The sequence below is a fragment of the Terrapene carolina genome, unplaced genomic scaffold, assembly GCF_002925995.2.
Source record: "Terrapene carolina triunguis isolate 2854851 unplaced genomic scaffold, T_m_triunguis-2.0 Scaffold210, whole genome shotgun sequence".
In the NCBI taxonomy this organism is placed as follows: Eukaryota; Metazoa; Chordata; order Testudines; family Emydidae; genus Terrapene; species Terrapene triunguis.
This window is the reverse complement of record NW_020664561.1, coordinates 6,987,600-7,008,459: the sequence shown is the minus strand read 5'-3', so window position 1 is coordinate 7,008,459 and position 20,860 is coordinate 6,987,600. Positions and strand designations below refer to the sequence as shown.

General features: G+C 48.8%; 1 protein-coding gene across 1 annotated transcript in view; it reads right to left on the bottom strand.

Moving 5' to 3' along the window:
* Positions 1 to 1,147: 1,147 nt before the first annotated feature.
* Positions 1,148 to 20,860, bottom strand: part of LOC112107429 (LIM homeobox transcription factor 1-alpha) — a 151,265-nt gene continuing 131,552 nt past the window's right edge. The window contains exons 4-8 of the mRNA XM_024201124.1: positions 7,461 to 7,630; positions 3,836 to 3,913; positions 3,606 to 3,675; positions 1,675 to 1,845; positions 1,148 to 1,308 (exon numbers count right to left, since the gene is read on the bottom strand). Of these exons, the coding sequence (XP_024056892.1) occupies positions 1,148 to 1,308; positions 1,675 to 1,845; positions 3,606 to 3,675; positions 3,836 to 3,913; positions 7,461 to 7,630 (650 nt within the window). The remainder of the gene's footprint in view (positions 1,309 to 1,674; positions 1,846 to 3,605; positions 3,676 to 3,835; positions 3,914 to 7,460; positions 7,631 to 20,860) is intronic.

The window sequence follows — 20,860 nt, the reverse complement described above, 5'->3', positions numbered from 1 at the left end:
TGGAAAGCACCAAAGACCTCTCCACTGCAAGGAATTGAGTGTTCCTTTCTCGATTGCAAGGAATTGAGTGTTCCTTCCCTGCCGCTGGGCTTTTGAAAACTAAACATAACCTTTATAAAAGTAAATTATTGTCTTATAACTTAAGTGCATCAAGCATTTCCTTAAATATGGTTCACGCTGAAAATAAAGTTACTTTTGCTGTACAGTACATTTCTGATAGAATTAGGAATAAACTTTGTTGATACTATATGCAGGTGTGTCTGTGGAATACATACATTTACACACATACCCCATGTGCAGGCACATAGGCACACACCCAAACATACCTACCTCTTGCCAGGAGTTTCCCAGTTAGTGAGAGACAGATTAGGAGTTTCTAGATGTCTAAACTTGCATGAGAATGTCTATATTAAAAGTCCCTGTTTTTGTCAATAAACACTAGAGCTGGTAGAGAAACAGGGAAAAAAAAGGCGAACATTTCTTTGAAATTTTCCCCGTTTTTTCATCAAATTTTGCCAAAATTGCAAAATTTGAAAAGTTTTGGACCATTTCTACAGGAGGACTGAAATCGTATGGTCAGAGACTCTAAGGCCAGAAGGTCACTCGATGCAATCATCTTGTCTGACTTGCATATCGCAGGCAAGAGAACTTTGCTGAAATAAATCCCATTAAATTGCAGGGGGAGGGTGTGGGTAACAGAATTGTGAAAACTTTGCACAAAGTGTTCCCTGTTTTTTTCTTTCTCCATCAAAATTCAGTCTAAATTTCAAAATAAAAATAAATAAATACATGAATAATTTTTTTTTAAATCAACCCTTTCTATAGCCGGACAGGGGGGTAAACAGGAGATTGAGAATGTCAAAATTTCATAGAAATGTTTAACCTGTTTTTTCCCCCATTGTTAAAATTTCAAGTTGAAAACACCTAGCAGCCCAGCTCTAATAAACACTTAGTATCTAATACTAGGATTCTAATAAAAACATTACACTATGCGATCCATAACTTATTCAGTCTTTGGAAATACTGAGCTACAAAATATTGTCTGACAGCATTCCAGCAACACAAACTCCTCGCCCACCATATCTGAAGTGGGTTTAGCCTGTAATGTCATAGGCACCTGTGCCTGGCCAGGTGACACAGACAAGGCTCAAGAAGTGAAATAGGAGTTCTGCATGGAGTACAGATGGTCGATGGGATTTCCCATTCTTGACTGCAGCGGTCCAGCTTCTGAAGTCGCTAGGAAACAGTCGCCCAGGTTGCTAAGTGAGGTATCGTCACTATCCAGGTCATGGAAAAGGGGCTCAGCACCTTAAAGTGAGGCAAACAAACGATGTTGAAGTATTATTGGCGATGGACAGTCCTAGCAAAGTGCTTTGCAGTGACATAGCGCTGTCCCCCAGCAGAGCTAAAGGGCTGGAGTGTGGGCATTCAGCCGCTGCTCACACTAGGGGGCGCTGCTGATTCACGACACTCCAGCTGGACCTCTGGAAGGCAGCATGTGCTTCGGGAAGGCGCCAATCTCACCAGCTGTGGAGACTCGCGGGGAAGGTGAGAACTGGCGTGTGTGTGTAAGTCAGGATGGAATCTCCATTCTGGCCCTGTATTGGCGGGTGGAAAGAGACCCGCTGCAGAGGTGCCTAGAGATGAGCACTGCAATTTCCCAGAGGCTCTTACCATAGGGGTGCATATGGTCCCCTGGCATCTGGGGCGGGGTGAGCCCTTGCCGGAAGGGGTCCGAGCTGTAGACGCCCTGCTCAATAGCCAGCAGCTGTTGTGGCGGGGCCAATGTGGTGTATGGGTTTATGATCCCCTCCAGGCCAGCATTCCCACCATTGTTTGTCTGAGCTGTAAGACAAGGGAGAACTGATGTCAGAGCCAAATGCTGCTGTAGGGCCCCCCTGTTTCTAACCTCCCTGGGCTGCTACACAGGTCTGCACTCCAAACCCATCCCCAGGCAGCAGTGCTGGGTCCCTTCTCACCCCTTCGGGCTCTTCTCTCACACATATCCCTGAGCCTGCAGTCCCACGGTGGCACCCCTTACTCTACCCCACCAGCGCCAGGACTCAGCTCCCCCCTTCTTGCCCTGTCACCTAAGCTTCTGGCCCCCTTTGGCCAGAATCAGCGTCTCTCTGTGCTGTGCTGCTGTCATCCCTCCTTTCCTGCAGAAATGGGCAGAGATGTCTGTCAGGCTCCGTCCACTCCAGACTTCTGGACAAGTCATAGCCCTGCATGCTCCCAGGAGAATGCTCTGTCAGTCACTCCAGCCCTATGCTTGGGGCCCGGATGGAGGGGTAATACAAAGGTGGCTTTAAGTCACCTTCACATACCATGTATTCTGGGGTCATTCTGGGGCCACCATGCCCTGCAGTGTAAGTTAGAGCCTCCTTGGGGCTGCTCTAATTGACTCTCGGCTTCCCATGACTCCCCATGGGCCTTGGGATGCAGAGAACAGATGAAGAGCAGTGTGATTTGGCCATGTCCCTTCCCGCCCCCTGCCACGAGCGTAGCCCTCCCTCCTATTCCCTAGTGCAAAAACACCCCTTGGCCAGGGTTGTAGATCAGGACTGTTGTAGAGCCCTTTCACCAGCTCTGCACCAGCCAGGGGGCCATTCCCGTTCCCCTTCAGGCTCCTTTGCACTCCCAGAGCAGCACCAAGGGGCCTTATCAGAAATGAGAATCTCTCCCTCGCTGGCAGGAACAGCTTTGCCACCCCCGCCCCTGCCTGCCCAGTGCGCTAGGCAGGTTATCAGAGAAGCAGCGAGCCCTTAGTCGTCTCTGTTTTAATTAAAGCCAAACCACCTTTTCCTAGCCTCACCCCTTGCGGCAGTGAGAACCCTGACCCCCTTTCCCACACTAGCTGCCCTTGCCGGCCCCTTGCCCTTATGCTGTAAGCCATGTAATAAAAAGAAACGCTACTTCACCCAGCATGTAAGCAACCAGTGGAACTCACTGCTGCAAAGAGATTATCAAGTCTCATGCTGTGGCTGGGCTTCTAAGTGAGCTGTTTATCTTATGACGGATAGTAACATTTTCAGCTCTGCTGGCTAAGGGGGAGACTCCCCCATGCATGTAGGACATTCTACAATGGGCTAGTGCAGTGATTCTCAAACTTTTGTACTGGTGACCCCTTTCACATAGGAAGCCTCTGAGTGTGACCCCCTTATAAATTAAAAACACTTTTTTCTATACTTAACACCATTATAAATGCTGGAGGCAAAGCGGGGTTGGGGTGGAAGCTGACAGCTTGCGACCCCCCACATAATAACCTCATGACCCCCTGAGGGGTCCCGACCCCCAGTTTGAGAACGCCTGGGCTAGAGGATCTGGGGGTAACACACCTCAGAGCTGGGGGATCCCGGGCAGAGTTCTGAAGTGCAGTGGGGGCCTGTCTTGCAGCAGAATGGGAGATCCCAGCTATAGGAGTTGGGGTTCTAGGCCAGGAAACGGTACATGGGCAGCAGAAAGTGGGCACTGCAATTGAACTGGGAATACCAGTGCCACATTTTGGGGGGGGGGGCAGCATCGTGCAGCCTCTCTGTGATTTCTGACAGTGGTCATGGGGGTCTCATGCAGCAAGGGGGTTAGGTGGTCTTCTTGGGCAGTACCTGAACTGAGCCGCTGGGTGTTTTGCTGATCTTGCTGCTGCTGCTGCTGCCTCCTCGCGAGTTTCTTCATCTGTTCAGGAAGGAAAGGAATGCAGAGGGTTGAAACAAGTCAATCTATGGAGGAGGCAAGAGCAAAGCTCTAGGACAGTGTTTTTCAGGAGAATATAGGGCCGGAGGGACCTCCTGGGTCACTGAGTCCAGTCCCCATATCGTCCCCCGAGGTTACGTACCTTCGCTCTCTGATTCTGGAACCAAACCTGCACGACTCGCACACTCAGCCCCGTCTCGGCTGCCAGCGTCTCTCTGACCTGGGATAAACGACACAGCAGACGTCCTCAGTCTTTTAACCAGCGGCTTTGCAGTTTCATTCCAGAGGAGAAACAGCGATCAGGCAAACCCTGGTGACCCAGAACACCAGGGAGTCTCCAGTTCACACAGTCCCCAGGAGGCCTGGCAAGCAGCCTGCTGGCGGGGCGTTTTCCTACCACTGGAGCCATCTCAGAGAGACAGAACCATGGACTGCACCATCCCCTCCAGATCCCTTTGGGTAGAGGCTTTGCCTCGAGGCCTGTGAACCCTGCAGCTGGCCACACAGATGGTGAGCTGTGAGCTGCTTCCCATACGAAGTGCTTGTTTCACTATCCCCATCTTCTCTGCCTTCCTACAGTTGCCCCTCAGTTTGTTTGCTCTCCCTCTTGGGTCTGGTGATCAGTCTAGACTGTAAGCCTTTTGTGGTAAGGACTCTTTTTTTAAATGACCTACATGTACAACAATTAGTGCTATGGGACCCCGATCCCTGACTGGGCCCTCTGGGTGCTTCCGTAGTAAAAATAATAAAGAATAAGGAATCACACAATATAGCTCGCTCTCTGCCTCACATGTACACACAAGCAATCAAATGCCTAGGGATGAGTCCCCAGTCTGCACTGGCTGGAATTTAAGGGATTTAGTTTAGCCTATGAAGCCTGGGGGTGAAATCCTGCTCCCCACAGCTGTTTTGCCATTGATGCCAATGGGGCCAGGATTTCACCTTAATGCCAACTCCGTGCCCCGGCCCAGAACAGGGGCCCGGGGGGAGAGAAGGATGTCTGGTGCCTGCCCTCTCCCTCACATCCCCACGTGGGGACGGGGCACAAGTGCAGTGCTTGTGTTTGGGGGAGCACAGGGACTGCTCCCTCCTAGCTCCTCCAGGGGCACAAGCTGCACCAAGGGGGCAGGGAGGAGATGGGGGCCGTGCATCCCTCTCTCGCCCTCACCACCCCTTGCAGCTAAGGCATGGAGTAGCTACACCCCCGTGTGATCTGGAAGGAGCCCATGGAGCTCCCCACCAGTGGGACAGAGCCAGCAAGATACAATCTGGCCCTATATGGACTGGGTCCTGGTTATCTCAAAGACTATCTCATGTGATCATACAGCAGCATTGAGCAAGCACTCCTCCTGTTGAGCCTGGGTGTGACTGGAGGCAGGGCCTTCTTAGTGGGGGGGTCTCAGCTATGGACCAGCTTCCCCATCAGTTCACCAGAGCCTGAGTTTATTGACCTTCAGGTCATGCTGGAAGGTCCAGGCTTTTCCAAGGTGCGGGAGGGTAGGCAGATGGGGCTGGTGGGAGGGCTGTAGTACTGGGGAATCCCAGACAGGTTTCAGCTGTGGGACAGACTGAGCACCTCCTATTGCGACCGGTGGAGAACCTCACAGATAGGGCACATGACTGTAAGATGTTCTCTCTTCCACGGACGCAAGATCACAGCCAGGCCCAGTCCGGCTACCTGCAGCTTCCGATCATAAGAACTGGCTGGGAACATCAGAACAGAGATAGGTTCTATAATCTGGCCCACAGCCACTCAGGACCTTAAACACAATAGAAGAACTTTAAAGAAAATCAATGTCTAGCTTGACAGGGAGTGAGAGCAACAATTTCTGCAGCGAAGTAATGTCCTCGGGCATTCCATGCCCATAAGAATGGAATCCGCAGCAGCCTGAATGAGCCGTTAGCCTCGATCAGTGATGAGAAGGAGCCCCGTATAACAAACAATTACTGTAATCGAGCCTTGAAAAAACACAGCCGTTTAGCCGTAACTCTAAATCTATCTGCCGGAGCACTGGTGGGAAAAGGCCCTTTTAATGATGGAATGGAGAGAAGGGGCCAGATCCCCAGCGGCTGTCAGTTGGCGTGGCTCCATTGTCTTCAATGGACTTGTTCTGATTTACATCAGCCGAGTAGCTGGCCCAGGAGGACCGCCAATTGGAGGATAATATGAATCTCAGAGTTGGGTGAGGATGGAGTCAGGGATATATTGTCCAATGGAACCACCAGGACAGACGCACTGCTCAGCAACTGAATCGATGTTATTGGAGTCAATGATCAGATCTCCTGCTTTCTTTGGGTTTAACTTCATGAAGTTCTAGGACATTAAGGTCCAGCAAACACCTAATCTGAGCAGAAATTGCAGGTGCTTGGGACTTTTTTAAAAACTAGACTTAAAACACTGAGAAATGTACAATAGGAAGGAAACAATCCTCCGTTTTTCAGGAAATAGCTTGGATGATCTAAGAGATCCTTTCCACCTCTAACTTTCCTGGATGATCTAAGTCAGTGGTTCTCAACCAGGAGTCCAAGGGCCCACCAAGCAGGGCCAATGTTAGACTTGGTGGGGCCCAGATCAGAAAGCCAAAGCCCCACCATGCGGGGCTGAAGCCTGGGGTCCCAAGACCCATCACCCGGGGCTGAAGCCGAAGCCTGAGCAACTTAGCTTTGCAGGGCCCCCTGTGGTGTGGGGCCCTGGGCAGTTGCCCTGCTTGCTACTCCCTAACGCCATCCCTGGCTTTCATATGCAGAAAAAAAATTGTTGTGGCACAATTGGGCCATGGAGTTTTTATAACATGTTGGCGGGGCTTCAGAAAGAGAAAGGTTGAGAACCCTTGATTTAAGAGATCCTTTCCACCAGAAAGTCCTGGGGACAGGGGTCGTATCCTCTACTATGTGTTGTACGGCACCTAGCACACAGTGTCTGGGACAGACGCTGCCTTACAGAGACTACAATCTCAATAGACAAGACAAAGGGGAATTAAAATCTCCATTTTACAGACAGGGAACTGAGGCACAAGGGACTTGTCCAAGTTCACACAGGAAGTCTGGGGCGGAGCGAGGAACCAAACCTGTTCTGCTGAGCCTTGTGCCGGTGCCGTAACTACAAGACGATGCTTCCCCCAGCTAAGCGCATCAGTGGTACGAAGCAAACCCGCTCCAAAGAAAGGATATTACTTGTTAATCTTCCTCGTGGAAGATACCATTCCACCTGACTCCCACCAGGATACTGAGCACCCAGGGAGATATAAGCAGGCTCTTCCGTAAGATTTTTGGAATCTCTGGGGCACTGGTAGGTGCACTTCATGTGTGCCACAGACAGCAGTAACTCCACCCGCCCTCCCCCAGTGAACAGGGCACGGGACTGGGACTCAGCAAGTGTAAATCGGTGTCAGTCCAATGACTTCAGTGGAACTAGGAGGATTTACTGCAGCTTGGGGGTCGGCCCAGAGTCAAAGAACTACCCACCATGCTGCGCGCACACAGGCGTTCATATTTACACTTACAGCACATACCTTCATTTCTTCTTGCATGCACAGCTGGGAAATTTGCTCACATTTGGAGGTGCTTTGGAAAGCTGAGTTCCCTGGGTACGTCTGGCTGCACAAGTACATGTTACACACACACACACACATATGCAACAGAAACAGAGCAGGCCAGATCCTCAGCCAGTGTAAATCAGCACCACCCCAGTGGCTTCAATGGAGTGACACCGGCTGAGGATCTGGCTCGACATCTCCAACACGCGGATGGTTCTCTTATCATTGTACCTTCCTGCATGGCTTGGAGGAGACCTCGAATGACGCTTTGAATGCCCTCCGCTGCTGCGTTGTCAGGATTGTCCTGGGTCTCTTGGGACGCTTGTGATCCTTGCTGTCCTCGACACCTTTCCCGGGACCGTGGCCCATTTTGCATAGACTCTCTTCATCGTCACTTTTACCTGAAAGAATTAAGCAGGCCCATGAAGGTGATGGACAGAGTGTGCCAGCTTTCTGGGCGGTGCGTCTTGGTTTAGCTGAACTGTACATTTTAGCACCCAGATCCTCAAAGGGATTTAGGTGCCCAACTCCCACTTGGCGTTAGAAGCCTGAGACTTATTGACTTTCAATGAGTTTTAGGCTCCTAAGTGACTTGTGAAAATGGGATTTAGGCATCTAAATCACTTGGTGACTTTTGAACCCTTAGTACATATATCTACACTTTTTAAAGACTTTTTGCTGCAAGTTCCCCAGCCACCCCGCCAAACCTCACATAGATTTATTTACACTTTCATCTGACCATGTATATTTGATCCAAACCACCACAGACTTTGGGGATTCCACATTCCCCTGCCTCCTCATAGTTTCCTATCCAGCCTCCTAATCACAAAGTGGCAGCCATCTTCCCTGAGGGCAGCCTGGCTTCACTGAAAGCAGAGGGGATGGCCATCTTCACTAGAGGCAGCCTCACTTTTGCATGCAAAGCTATTGTGGAATTACTGCCATCTTGACTGGGGGAGGTTTGGCTTCAGCCCTGTTGAAAGCAAGGGGAAGTGGTGGCCATTTTGAACAAAGGGAAATTCACAAGTTTGAATTCCAGGATTATGTGAAACGAACTCCACCAAATATTGTGAGATTCATAATAAAATCACACGGGTTGGTCACACCATAATAGGGCTTAGAATGGAAGTCTAGATGCAGCCTTAGCTATGGAGGCCCAACCCACACTTCCCATAATTCCAGATTCTTGTGTTAAGCACTTTACAAAGGTATCATTATTCCCATTTTACAGATGGTGAGACTAAGGCTCAGAGAGATGAAGTGACTTAACCAAGGTCACACACCAGATCGGGGTAAAGCTGGGCCTAGAAGCCAGGACTATCCACTGTATTGTGTCTCTATTGTACAATGACCTCCTCAAACCACCCTTCTGTTGTTGTCTTGTGGGTCTCATCATCACACACTGTGCCTGGACAGTTTATATTGATACAAAAGAAGGGCAAGGCCATTCTTGACTGATCAAAAGATATTGCTGTGCATTCACTTACAGATCATAGATCAGGCCAGATTTAAATGTGTACGTATGGAGTTTATATAACAGGACATTATGATTTTGGGTCAGGAATACATCCAAGGTGAAACATGAAACCGTAGAAGCTTCTCCCTAGAATTCATGTGGGAGAACTTTTCTCTTAAGAACTAAAAATGCTGTAGCAGTCAAATATTACAGAGAGATAAAGAGGGGACAGGCTCTGACCCCCAAATCCAAGGTCTAGATCAGGGGTAGGCAACCTATGGCACGTGTGCCAAAGGCAGCACGTGAGCTGATTTTCAATGGCACTCACACTGCCCGGGTCCTGGCCACCGGTCCATTTTAATTTAATTTTAAATGAAGCTTCTTAAACATTTTAAAAACCTTATTTACTTTACATACAACAATAGTTTAGTTATATATTATAGACTTGTAGAAAGAGACCTTCTAAAAACGTTAAAATGTATTACTGGCACGCAAAACCTTAAATCAGAGTGAATAAATGAAGACTCGGCACACCACTTCTGAAAGGTTGCCGACCCCTGGTCTAGATGTTCTTCATAATTTAACCTGACAATGTGAAAGCGAGATGAAAGGACTAGCGCTCGAAGTTTGCAGAACTGTAGGCAATAGGAGCATACATCTCTTCTCTGACATAAAACCACCCAAACTCAGGCACTTGGGGAAAAACAAGAATTAATGCCATGTGAAGTTTAAACTTGTTTCATATATTTGTTAAAGATTGGAAGGAATTTGAGGGGGGTTTTCTCGTCCCCTTTTTTTCTCTATTCACACCACCAATTTATGATGTAAGCAGTCTCCGCTGAAGGTTATATCCTGTGAGAGCTAGACACCTGTGGAACCTTGCTTGAGACAACAGTGTCAGCACTAGAAAAAGGAATGACGATTTATAAATCCATTTCGAGGAAAGCTGAACTTTCTACACAAGGACAGGAGGTGGAGCCTGAAGCCATACAAGTTGGACATTTTTCCCTGGAGGTCTAAAATACTTAACAATTTATAAACTCGCTGCTTAGTGCCTCAGGTGGCAGATTAAAAGCTGAATTGTCCAAACAGAAGAGCAGGAAGGGAAGTAATTTTGGCAGCATGAGCAATACAGACGGATCGGAGTTCAGCTGATGAATTCACTGTATTTTCAAAGGCTGTAACTTACCTCTCAACCCCCAGACTCTGAAATGAGGGACAGTGACACTCAAAATGAGAGACAATGAGGGACAACCCACTTTAAAATGAGGGACAAATTTTTTTTTATTGGACACACTGGGTTTGTTTGTAAATCAAAGTACAAGCATACAAATAGCCTGGAACTTATTATGATGAGACTAAATAATGATTCTGTGCACTAAAAGCATACTTAAGATGCTAAGATGAAAATAATGCGAGCGCTTGTCTCTTTAGAGTCTGGTTCTTGGCCTTTACCTTCAACCATGAGTGTCACAGGCTTTGGAAGAGCAAAGCATTAAAGCAAATTAGTGATTTTTTATACTAATGAAATACAATAATACAGAAAGAATGTTAGGATGAACCCATACAGTTAAGATCAAGCTCCAAACTGAGGAGTGAGGTGACGGGGCAGGTATTATGGCAACTCCAGTTTTCTTGATCCAAGTTTGCAGCTCATAGGAAAGGGGAGCAGGTGGATCAATGAAGTGGCCCCTCAGTTCCCCAGGGATGCTGATGACCCTGGCTGCAGGGAAGAGCATGGGCAGGGGATCCCCCTCCCTGGCAGAACGGATCTGCCTGCGAACCACATCCTTGCAGCTGCAGATGGTCTCCCCGAAGCTGGACTGGAAATGTGCCTCCACTCACCTGAGCCTGCAGTCCAAGCCACTGGAGAAACCCAGCCAGCCCAGCTCCAGCACAGGCAGCTCCATGTCCAACTACTCAAGGAAGCAGGTGACTGAAGAGCAGTCCAGGGAGGTGCTAAGCAATTGCTCGGCTGCCCCTTCCTTGGCCCTGGGAGCCAACACGGGTGCCTGAAGGATGCCCTTGATCTCAGGCTCCGAGAGGAATTTGGGCACCTTCCCCCAGTGCAGGGAAGCCCTCAAGGCGTCCCTTGCTCCACTTGCTTGCAGCGTGGCAGTGACTGGTTGCGAATGCGAGGTGTGACGACATCACGCACCAAGACATGCAGCTCACAAACAGGAACCTGGCTGAGCAGCCGAATCGGGACTTCGCAATGCCAATGCATAGGACTGAAGGACAACTTTAAAAATCAGGGCCAGGCGTGGGACGCCCTGCACAATGCAGGACGGTTGAGAGGTATGGGTTGGAATAGCCATTCCACATGACTAACAGCTCATGGGATTTGCTTCAACAGTCTAGATCACTGGTCTGTCTAATTTGAAACCCGTTCTATACCACAGCAGACCATTGTTCCATTTTATAGAGCAGCCAACCTCCTAGCACGCCTGACCAGTTCACTGATCCATCCACTCTGGGCTCTTATCTCCTGCCACCCAACTAATGGTACAAATGGCCTAAGACCGCCTAAGACCTTCTTTCCCATGCAGGTCATATTAGTCAATATTTACCTCTTGGGTTAATGTCAATTTCACATCAACAGACGTCAATATTAATTTATTATTCAGTAGAACTGGCTGAGATTTTTCAACCAAAACTTTTTTTTTTGGTAAAAAAATTCAGATTCAGCCACATCAAAAAGTTTCAGCAAACTGGGCTCATTTTGCTGAATTGCTTGGGTCGAAAATACTACAAAAAAAAAAAAATTCTGAAAAAATCAAAACATTTCATTTTGACTTTTCCTAAATTGAATGTTTTGCTTTTTGGTTCAAAATGACTCTTCGTTTCAAAATTTCCTTTTGTTTTATTAGAAACAAGCAAAAATGATTCTATTTTCTTGAGACTAATCATTTTGTTCTAACTGAAATGAAGATTTTTTGTTTCTTTTTAACTTTATGGTTTGCCAAAAATTTCTAACAATTTCATTTCCAGTTCAACCCCAATCCTTTTTTTTTCAGTGAACTGAAAAACTCATTATCCGCCCCCCCCTCCCCCCCTCTATTATTCAATTCCATAACGGAATTTTCTAAGCAAGTACAGAATTCTGGGATACAGCTTAAAAGAAAGACACTATACAAAATACAGGCCTGCGTGCTTCCTACAAGATGCCAACTCTGTCTACTTCACTATCAAATCCACATTTTAAAATCAGTAAGTCTGAAAGATTCGCATCCAAGAGTTTTAAAAGAGCTGTCTGAAGAGCTCTCTGGACTGTTCATGTCAATTTTCAGTAAGTCTTGGAACACGGGAAGTTCCCGAAGACCAGAAGAAAGCTTAGAATGTTTAACTTACCCTGGTCTCTGCACATATTTCACTGCCCCGCAGGCTGTGTCCAAGGAGATACTCCAGACTGAAGTATCCCTTTCACAATATACTGAGGTTCAGTTTGGAAAAGTAACATTTTATGTCCTTGAAATTCCACAAGGATTTTTTCTGTGCTCCTGCACTGAGCTATTGGAGACAATAACCCACTGGATCTTGTCCTGTTCCAAGCCCCTCGACGTCTACTGGCTGCAGCACCTTCACAGCTTGCCCACACTGCAGCAGAAGCCTGGGCCAACATACGTCCATGGACCGTTCCAAGAGGAAGTGTTTCCATGATGAACTCACAGTTGAAGTTCCGGATAGGGCCAACGAGCAGGTCCAGTTCCAAAGACTTGCGACTAGGGAAAAGCCATGGTGAGAGGCAAGCGGAAAGACTCCGGCTGGCTGCACAGAGTGAGGACAGGGTTTCAGCGCTGGAGCAGGCACTTGCTTCCCAATTCTTGGAACAGGAACAGTGGCTAAGGGAGGCGGACATTGCTCAGCAGAGAGAACCGTTTGAGCGGCTCATATCTATACTGGCTGCCAGATCATTGGCTCCTGCTGCCTCTCCCACACCATGGCCTGAGTCCCCTACAACGTATCCTCAGTCCAGAAACAGCTCGGAAAACTCCCTGGTTGGGTGACCCATGCAATCAGTCCCATGAGCAGCCGGGCAGGGCAACTTAGTCCCATGCAGGCTTTAGTCTTGAACCCCCTTCTCCTGGGGATGCCTCCACCCCCTTTCCCCGGTGTTAAGTGTGCGAAAAGAGGGAACGAAGAGAAAGGAGAATGGGGGGGGGCAGGGAACATGGCATGATAGGGGGTTTCTGTCTTGTACATGGTTTCACAGTTTGCACTTTATGCTCATTTGTTGTTATTCTTTTAGAAAGATCTTGTTGTAACTGGTGTTATGGTGTTGCCTGCCTGGCAATGGGTGAATGTTGTACGGTTTTAATACATGTTTACAACTAAAGCTTTTTATGTCATCAAGAAAGTTTATTGCTGTCCCTGCATCTCATGATACAATCCAATTTGAAATAAAGGTGAACACATGATGAGGGACAATTAGGAATTAGTAAGCAGACCCTAAGCCTCTATCTGGTTCCATTCAGCAAGCCACACTTCAATCACTCCCTTATACGAATCCTCATTGTGAATCATGCCCCCACCCATTTCATAAGTCGTCTTGTCATTCGCAAGTACTTTGCATGGTAACCAGCACCCCTGCAGCACTGAGCCCCCCCAAATCAATTAATTCCATCCCCTCCCACCCACAAGCACATTCATAAAGGTGCTAGTTTCCCTCTTCCATTGGGCCGTACACGCCCATAACATGGAAGGGAGCACAAAGCATCCCTAACTTCTGTTGCCTGGGCATAGCCAGCTCCAGCTGTGGTAGCTGCATTTTTTGGCTGTGTGTATCGGTTCAGTGGCCCCTCGCCCACACAGGTCCTTTCAGGGGGAAATGGCTCACCTCTGGCTTCACAAAGATTGGGAGGAGCACAGCAAGCCACAGTGAGGGGGACAGCATTGATGACACTGGCCTCCAAATGGGTCTGTAGCCGCCTCCAATGGGTTTTCAATCTGCCCAAACCACATTCAACCACCATTCTTCACCTGCCGAGAGCATAATTAAACCATCTTTTGCCAGGGCCTTTGCAATTAGGGTATGGTTTCATAAGCCAAGGCAAAAGGGGGAATGCAGGGTCCCCCGGAACAACGGTGAGGACAGTAGCTCCACTGATGACAATGTCATGTGGTGGGAATAGTGTCCCAGCCTGTCCATGAACGTAGGCTCCCGATCAGCGAAGAACCCTGGTCTCATGAACTTTTCCAGTGCAGCCTACATTGGCATTACTAAATCTCCCTCTGTAGTCCACGAGGGCTGGCATAACAGTGGGGTAGTACCATTGTGGAGGTCAAATTATGGGCAAGAGTCCCACCAATGGCTCCAGCGCAGATAGAAACCCCATTCTCTGAAAGCCAGCAATTACCTCAGGAATATCTTTAATGCCCACCGCCTTGGGGTAATCCACACACCTGATTGCCTCAGAAATGTCCACCACTGATTTATCCGCAAATTGACTTTCCAACACCAAACTGGGTTGGCAACAGACCTGTAGCAGTCTAGTGTAACCAGCTTCCAGATGGTTATAGCAACTCGCTTCTGGACTGGGAAGGGTGCCCTCATGTGTGTCTTTACGCCAGACGGTCAGGGCAAGCTGCCTACAAAGCTCCAGAAATGTAGCTCTCTTCATGCAAAAGTTCTGGCCCACTGCTGGTCATCGCAGGTCCCCATGATGATGAGATCCCACCAGCCTACGTAGGAGACATCAGCGGCTATATTGAGTGTCATGAGCAGCATGAGCGAGTGCGAGTCTGCCATGCCTGGATACATCTCCTCCTCCTCCATGTTGAGCTCTGTCAGATGCCTTTGGTGGGTCAGAAAACACAGCCGAAATGCCCACCAATGCCTCACGGAAGCTCTGCCCGTTTCCTGACACAGGAGTGAAAGTGCAAGCAAGAGAACTTGAAAAGGACCTTCTCCCTGTTGCTCGGCTGGCAGTGTTGGCGGGCTGTTCAAACTTCCTGTAACGTGCTGGGTGCACTGTAAAGTTTTCCCATAGTGCACCACGGTCAAAGGCCTAGAGCAGCCACATTTCGAGAGAGCAGTAGGGAGTCTGCGGTATGGTTGGTTTGACTCGGGTCTGCGTGCTGCAGTGTGGATGCCAGAGCCCCAGGTTTGAAAATTCTTAATGTAGGGTTAACAATCAGTGTAGATGCTCTAACCTGGGTCAGATGACTTGAGTCCCACTAACTCTGGGCTTACAGTGCAGTGTAGACATATGCTCAAGGAATTCAATCTATTTTGCTTAACAAAGTGAAGGTTAAGGGGTGACTCCATGACCGTCTATAAGTACCTACGTGGGGAACAAATATTTAGTAATGGGCTCATCAATCTAGCAGAGAGAGTAATTAACCACTGGAACAACTTATCAAAGGTTGTGGTGGATTCTCCATCACTGATCATTTTAAAGTCAAGATTGGATGTTTTTCTAACATATCAGTTCCAGGAATTATTCTGGCCTGTGCTATACAGGGGGTCAGACTAGATAATCACAACAGTCCCTTCTGCCTTGGAATCTATGAGTCTTTGGCCTTGCAATACTTCAGTGGGAGTTGAGAGCACCTGGTATCCTGTAGTGCGCACTCATCATATAGCAGGATCAGGCCCAAAAGTCATTTTAGGATTATTTATTTTATGGTAGTACCAAGAGGCCCCAACCAAGACCTGGGCTCCTTTGTGCTGGGTGCTGTACAGACACATAGTGAGAGACAAGGCAGAAAAAGGTTGGGCAAGAAAAGAGAGAGGGGCTGTGACTTGCCCAGGGCCACAAAGTAGGTCAGTAGCAGAGTGGGGTACAGAACGGTAGTCTCCCGTGACCCACTCACTGACACCTCCTGGATTTTATTATTGCTCGTTTACTTGGGAACAAATCCACGGCGCTCTCCCACCAGTTTAAGTGGTGTCTGCACAGCAAGTTAGCAGAGACTGCAGCAGGAAGGTAACCACCAGCGTTCCTGTTCTGCTTCCGTATGGTGGAACCAGAAGCCACAGAGGTAGGGATTTGAAATGCTTTTGAAAATCACTAAGCACTATGAAATTGTTTCAAACCGTTTTTATTCCAAGTCTGAAGTTATCTTGATTAAAATAATAGTAATCCATGACGTAAGTATAGTAATCCATTTTTTAATTCCTCAGTTATTAGTCCAAACTGCTTTTATTTCTTCACCCCTCAGTGTCTCCCCACAATTGTTCTCTTTACCTTGTGTCCCACGCTGCTTTGTGATGCTTAACTCAATGTGGCATTTTGGGACACAGCTTGCACAGAAGATGCTATGCAATGAACACTTTATTGTGCTGCATAATTAAGAGACCTTATTTATGACTTAAATACTGTATTGGTAACCTCGGTTATTAATCCTCAGAGAAGCACCTTGAAAGCACTTGTAAAATGACCATTTTACTGTGTACGAACTCCCCTCTAATGTGCTGTAAATCAATCATAACCTTTCCAGCAAAGCTCCTCTAGGATCCGTTGGGGAAGTGTTTATGGTGATTACACCTATAATGAAGCTAAGTGGCTTGTTTTAACAACATGATACGCACAGTGTGGGCAGGCTTGGAAGGGGCTTCATTGTAGGGATAAGCAAAATGGCAGTAATTAAGGCCAACCTTAGAGGATCTGGGAAGAGTCTCCCAGCCTCTATGTTTCCATGTGCCCACAAGGTGGGGACCCTGCTCATGGGGAGCTGAGACTGACTCCGCGTCGGTGCAATGCAAGCTGAAAAGCAGTTCTAGGAGGTCTGCACTGAAGCCAGAAAAGGTGGATGTGGTCTTTGACAGACATGGGTGTGGTCTGGGGAAACTCCAGCTGCACGCCACACCTTGCAGGCTGTAATTTAAAGCAGGCTGTTGGCTGTGATCTCTCTGGCCCATTTCCACTGTAAGAATCAGGGGGGTTAAGCAGGGCTCTGAAATAGAATGGGCCACATTGAAATGCCCAGATTTGCAGACATATTTCTGTTCCTCTTTCAATTAATTATAAGAAACAGTCAAACCTTACTTCACCTTGCATGATCTCTTGAAATGTGTGTTAACTACTTAGGGTATGTCTACACTACAAAATTAGGTCGAATTTATAGAAGCCGGTTTTATAGATATCGGTTTTATACAGCCGATTGTGTGTGTCCCCACATAAAATGCTCTAAGTGCATAAAGCCGGCGGACCGCGTCCACAGTACCGAGGCTAGCGTCGACTTCCGGCGCATTGCACTATGGGTAGCTATCCCACAGTTCCTGCAGTCTCCGCCGCCCATTGGAATTCTGGGTTGAGATCCCAATGCCCAAATGATGCAAAACAGTGTCGCGGGGGGTTCTGGGTACATGTTGTCAGGCCCCTCCCCCTCCGTCAGAGCAACGGCAGACAATAGATTCGCACCTTTTTACCTGGGTTACCTGTGCAGACAACATACCACGGCAAGCATGGAGCCCGCTCAGCTCAGCTCACCGTCACCATATGTCATCTGGGTGCCGGCAGACGTGGGACTGCATTGCTACACAGCAGCAGCAGCTAACTGCCTTTTGGTGGTAGACGGTGCAGCATGACTGGTAGCCTTCATCGGCGATCTGGGTGCTGGCAGCTGTGGGGCTGGCAGCCGTAGGGCTCCATTGCACCAGCCCTTTGCCTTTTGGCAGTAGATGGTGTATTACGACTGGTAACCGTCATCGTTGTACAGCAGTGGCTGGAACTCCGTATGTCCCCCAGTCTCCCATCCCCCCAGTCATATTCTGCTGCCTTCACAATGACGATGATGGCTATCAGTCGTAGTATGCCATTTTCTGCCAAGCGCCCTGTTGGATCATCGCACATTAGCAGAGTCTTCCCTGAGCAGCAGATCGTGCAATAGGCCTGAAGGCCATCGTCATCATAACTGCCAAGCGCCCAGTATTTGCTGCCAAGCACCCAGAAGATGCCAATGGCTATCAGTCATGCTGCACCGTCGTCTTAAGATGTAAAAAATAGATTTGTTCTGTATTCATTTGCTTCCCCCTCCCTCCGTCAAATCAACGGCCTGCTAAACCCAGGCTTTTGAGTTCAATCTTTGGGGGGGGCCATTCTGTGTGACAGTTGTTTGTGTTTCTCCCTGATGCACAGCCACCTTTGTTGATTTTAATTCCCTGTACCTGTATGCCATGTCGTCACTCGCCCCTCCCTCCCTCCCTCCTTCCCCTGGTCCGTCAGATACTAGTTTCGCGCCTTTTTTCAGACCAGACGCCATAGCTAGCACTGGGATCATGGAGCCCGCTCAGATCACCGCGGCAATTATGAGCACTATGAACACCACGCGCATTGTCCTGGAGTATATGCAGAGCCAGGACATGCCAAAGCAAAACCAGGACCAGCCGAGGAGGCGATTGCAGCGCGGCCACGATAGTGATGAGGAAATTGACATGGACATAGACCTCTCACAAGGCACAGGCCCCAGCAATGTGGAAATCATGGTGTTCCTGGGGCAGGTTCATGCCGTGGAACGCCGATTCTGGGCCCGGGAAACAAGCACAGACTGGTGGGACCGCATCGTGCTGCAGGTGTGGGACGATTCCCAGTGGCTGCGAAACTTTCGCATGCGTAAGGGCACTTTCATGGAACTTTGTGACTTGCTTTCCCCTGCCCTGAAGCGCCAGAATACCAGGATGAGAGCAGCCCTCACAGTTGAGAAGTGAGTGGCGATAGCCCTGTGGAAGCTTGCAACGCCAGACAGCTACCGGTCAGTCGGGAATCAATTTGGAGTGGGCAAATCTACTGTGGGGGCTGCTGTGATCCAAGTTGCCAGGGCAATGAAAGACCTGGTGATATCAAGGGTAGTGACTCTGGGAAACGTGCAGGCCATAGTGGATGGCTTTGCTGCAATGGGATTCCCAAACTGTGGTGGGGCCATAGACGGAACCCATATCCCTATCTTGTCACCGGAGCACCAATCCACCGAGTTCATAAACCGCAAGGGGTACTTTTCAATGCTGCTGCAAGCCCTGGTGGATCACAAGGGACGTTTCACCAACATCAACGTGGGCTGGCCGGGAAGGGTACATGATGCTCGCGTCTTCAGGCACTCTGCTCTGTTTAGAAAGCTGGAGGAAGGGACTTTCTTCCCGGACCAGAAAATAACCGTTGGGGATGTTGAAATGCCTATCGTGATCCTTGGGGACCCAGCCTACCCCTTAATGCCATGGCTCATGAAGCCGTACACAGGCAGCCTGGACAGGAGTCAGGACCTGTTCAACTACAGGCTGAGCAAGTGCCGAATGGTGGTGGAATGTGCATTTGGGTGTTTAAAAGCGCGCTGGCGCAGCTTACTGACTCGTTCAGACCTTAGCGAAAAGAATATCCCCATTGTTATTGCTGCTTGCTGTGCGCTCCACAATATCTGTGAGAGTAAGGGGGAGACATTTATGGCGGGGTGGGAGGTTGAGGCAAATCGCCTGGCCGCTGATTACGCGCAGCCAGACACCAGGGCGGTTAGAGGAGCACAGCAGGGCGCGGTGCGCATCAGAGAAGCTTTGAAAACGAGTTTTGTGACTGGCCAGGCTACGGTGTGAAACTTCTGTTTGTTTCTCCTTGATGAACCCTCCGCCCCCCCCCCACAGTTCACTCTACGGCCCTGTAAACCAACCACCCCACCTTCCCCTACCCTCCCCCCTTCGAACACCACTTGCAGAGGCAATAAAGTCATTGTTACTTCACATTCATGCATTCTTTATTAATTCATCACACAACTAGGGGGATAATTGCAAAGGTAGCCCGGGATGGGTGGGGGAGGAGGGAAGGAAAAAGACACACTGCAGTTTAAAACTTTAACTCTTATTGAAGGCCAGCCTTCTGATGCTAGGGCAATCATCTGGGGTGGAGTGACTGGGTGGCCGGAGGCCCCCCCACTGTGTTCTTGGGCGTCTGGGTGAGGAGGCTATGGAACTTGGGGAGGAGGGCTGTTGGTTACACAGGGGCTGTAGCGGCGGTCTCTGCTCCTTCTGCCTTTCCTGCAGCTCAACCATACGCTGGAGCATATCAGTTTGATGCTCCAGCAGCCGGAACATCGACTCTTGCTTTCTGTGTGCAAGCTGATGCCACCTATCATCTTCAGCCCGCAACTTGCTCTGTTCATCCCGCGATTCAGCACGCCACCTCTCCTCTCGTTCATATTGTGCTTTTCTGTAATCAGTCATTGACTGCCTCCACGCATTCTGCTGTGCTCTGTCAGCGTGGGAGGACATCTGTAGTTCTGTAAACATGTCATCACGCGTCCTACGTTTTCTCTTCCTAATCTTCACTAGCCTCTGTGAAGGAGAAACATTTGCAGCTGGTGGAGGAGAAGGGAGAGGTGGTTAAAAAAGACACATTTTAGAGAACAATGGGTACACTCTTTCACGTTAAATTTTGCTGTTCACATTACACAGCACATGTGCTTTCGTTACAAGGTCGCATTTTTCCTCTTATATTGAGGGCCTGCCGGTTTGCTGTGAGAGATCACTCACGCAGTGCCAGGCCACAGATTTCAGCTTGCAGGCAGCCATGGTAAGACACAGTCTTTTGGCTTTTTTAACCTTCTTAACATGTGGGAATGGTTTCAAACAGTAGTGCTCTCATTTCCCATACCAAGCACCCATTGGGTTGGCCATTTAAAATGGGTTTGCAATGTAAAAGGAGGGGCTGCGGTTTCAGGGTTAACATGCAGCACAAACCCAACTAACTCCCCTCCCACACACACCCAATTCTCTGGGATGATCACTTCACCCCTCCCCCCCACCACGTGGCTAACAGCGGGGAATATTTCTGTTCAGCAGAGCAGGAACGGTCACCTCTGAATGTCCCCTTAATAAAATTGCCCCATTTCAACCAGGTGACCGTGAATGATATCACTCTCCTGAGGATAACAAAGAGCGATAAGGAATGGATGTTGTCTGCATGCCAGCAAACACCGGGACCATACGCTGCCATGCTTTGTTATGCAATGATTCCAGACTACGTGCTACTGGCCTGGCGTGGTAAAGTGTCCTACCATGGTCGACGGGATAAGGCAGCCCTCCCCAGAAACCTTTTGCAAAGGCTTTGGGAGTACATGAAGGAGAGCTTTCTGGAGATGTCCCTGGAGGATTTCCGCTCCATCCCCATACACGTTAACAGACTTTTCCAGTAGCTGTACTGGCCGCGATTGCCAGGGCAAATTAATCATTAATCATTAAACACGCTTG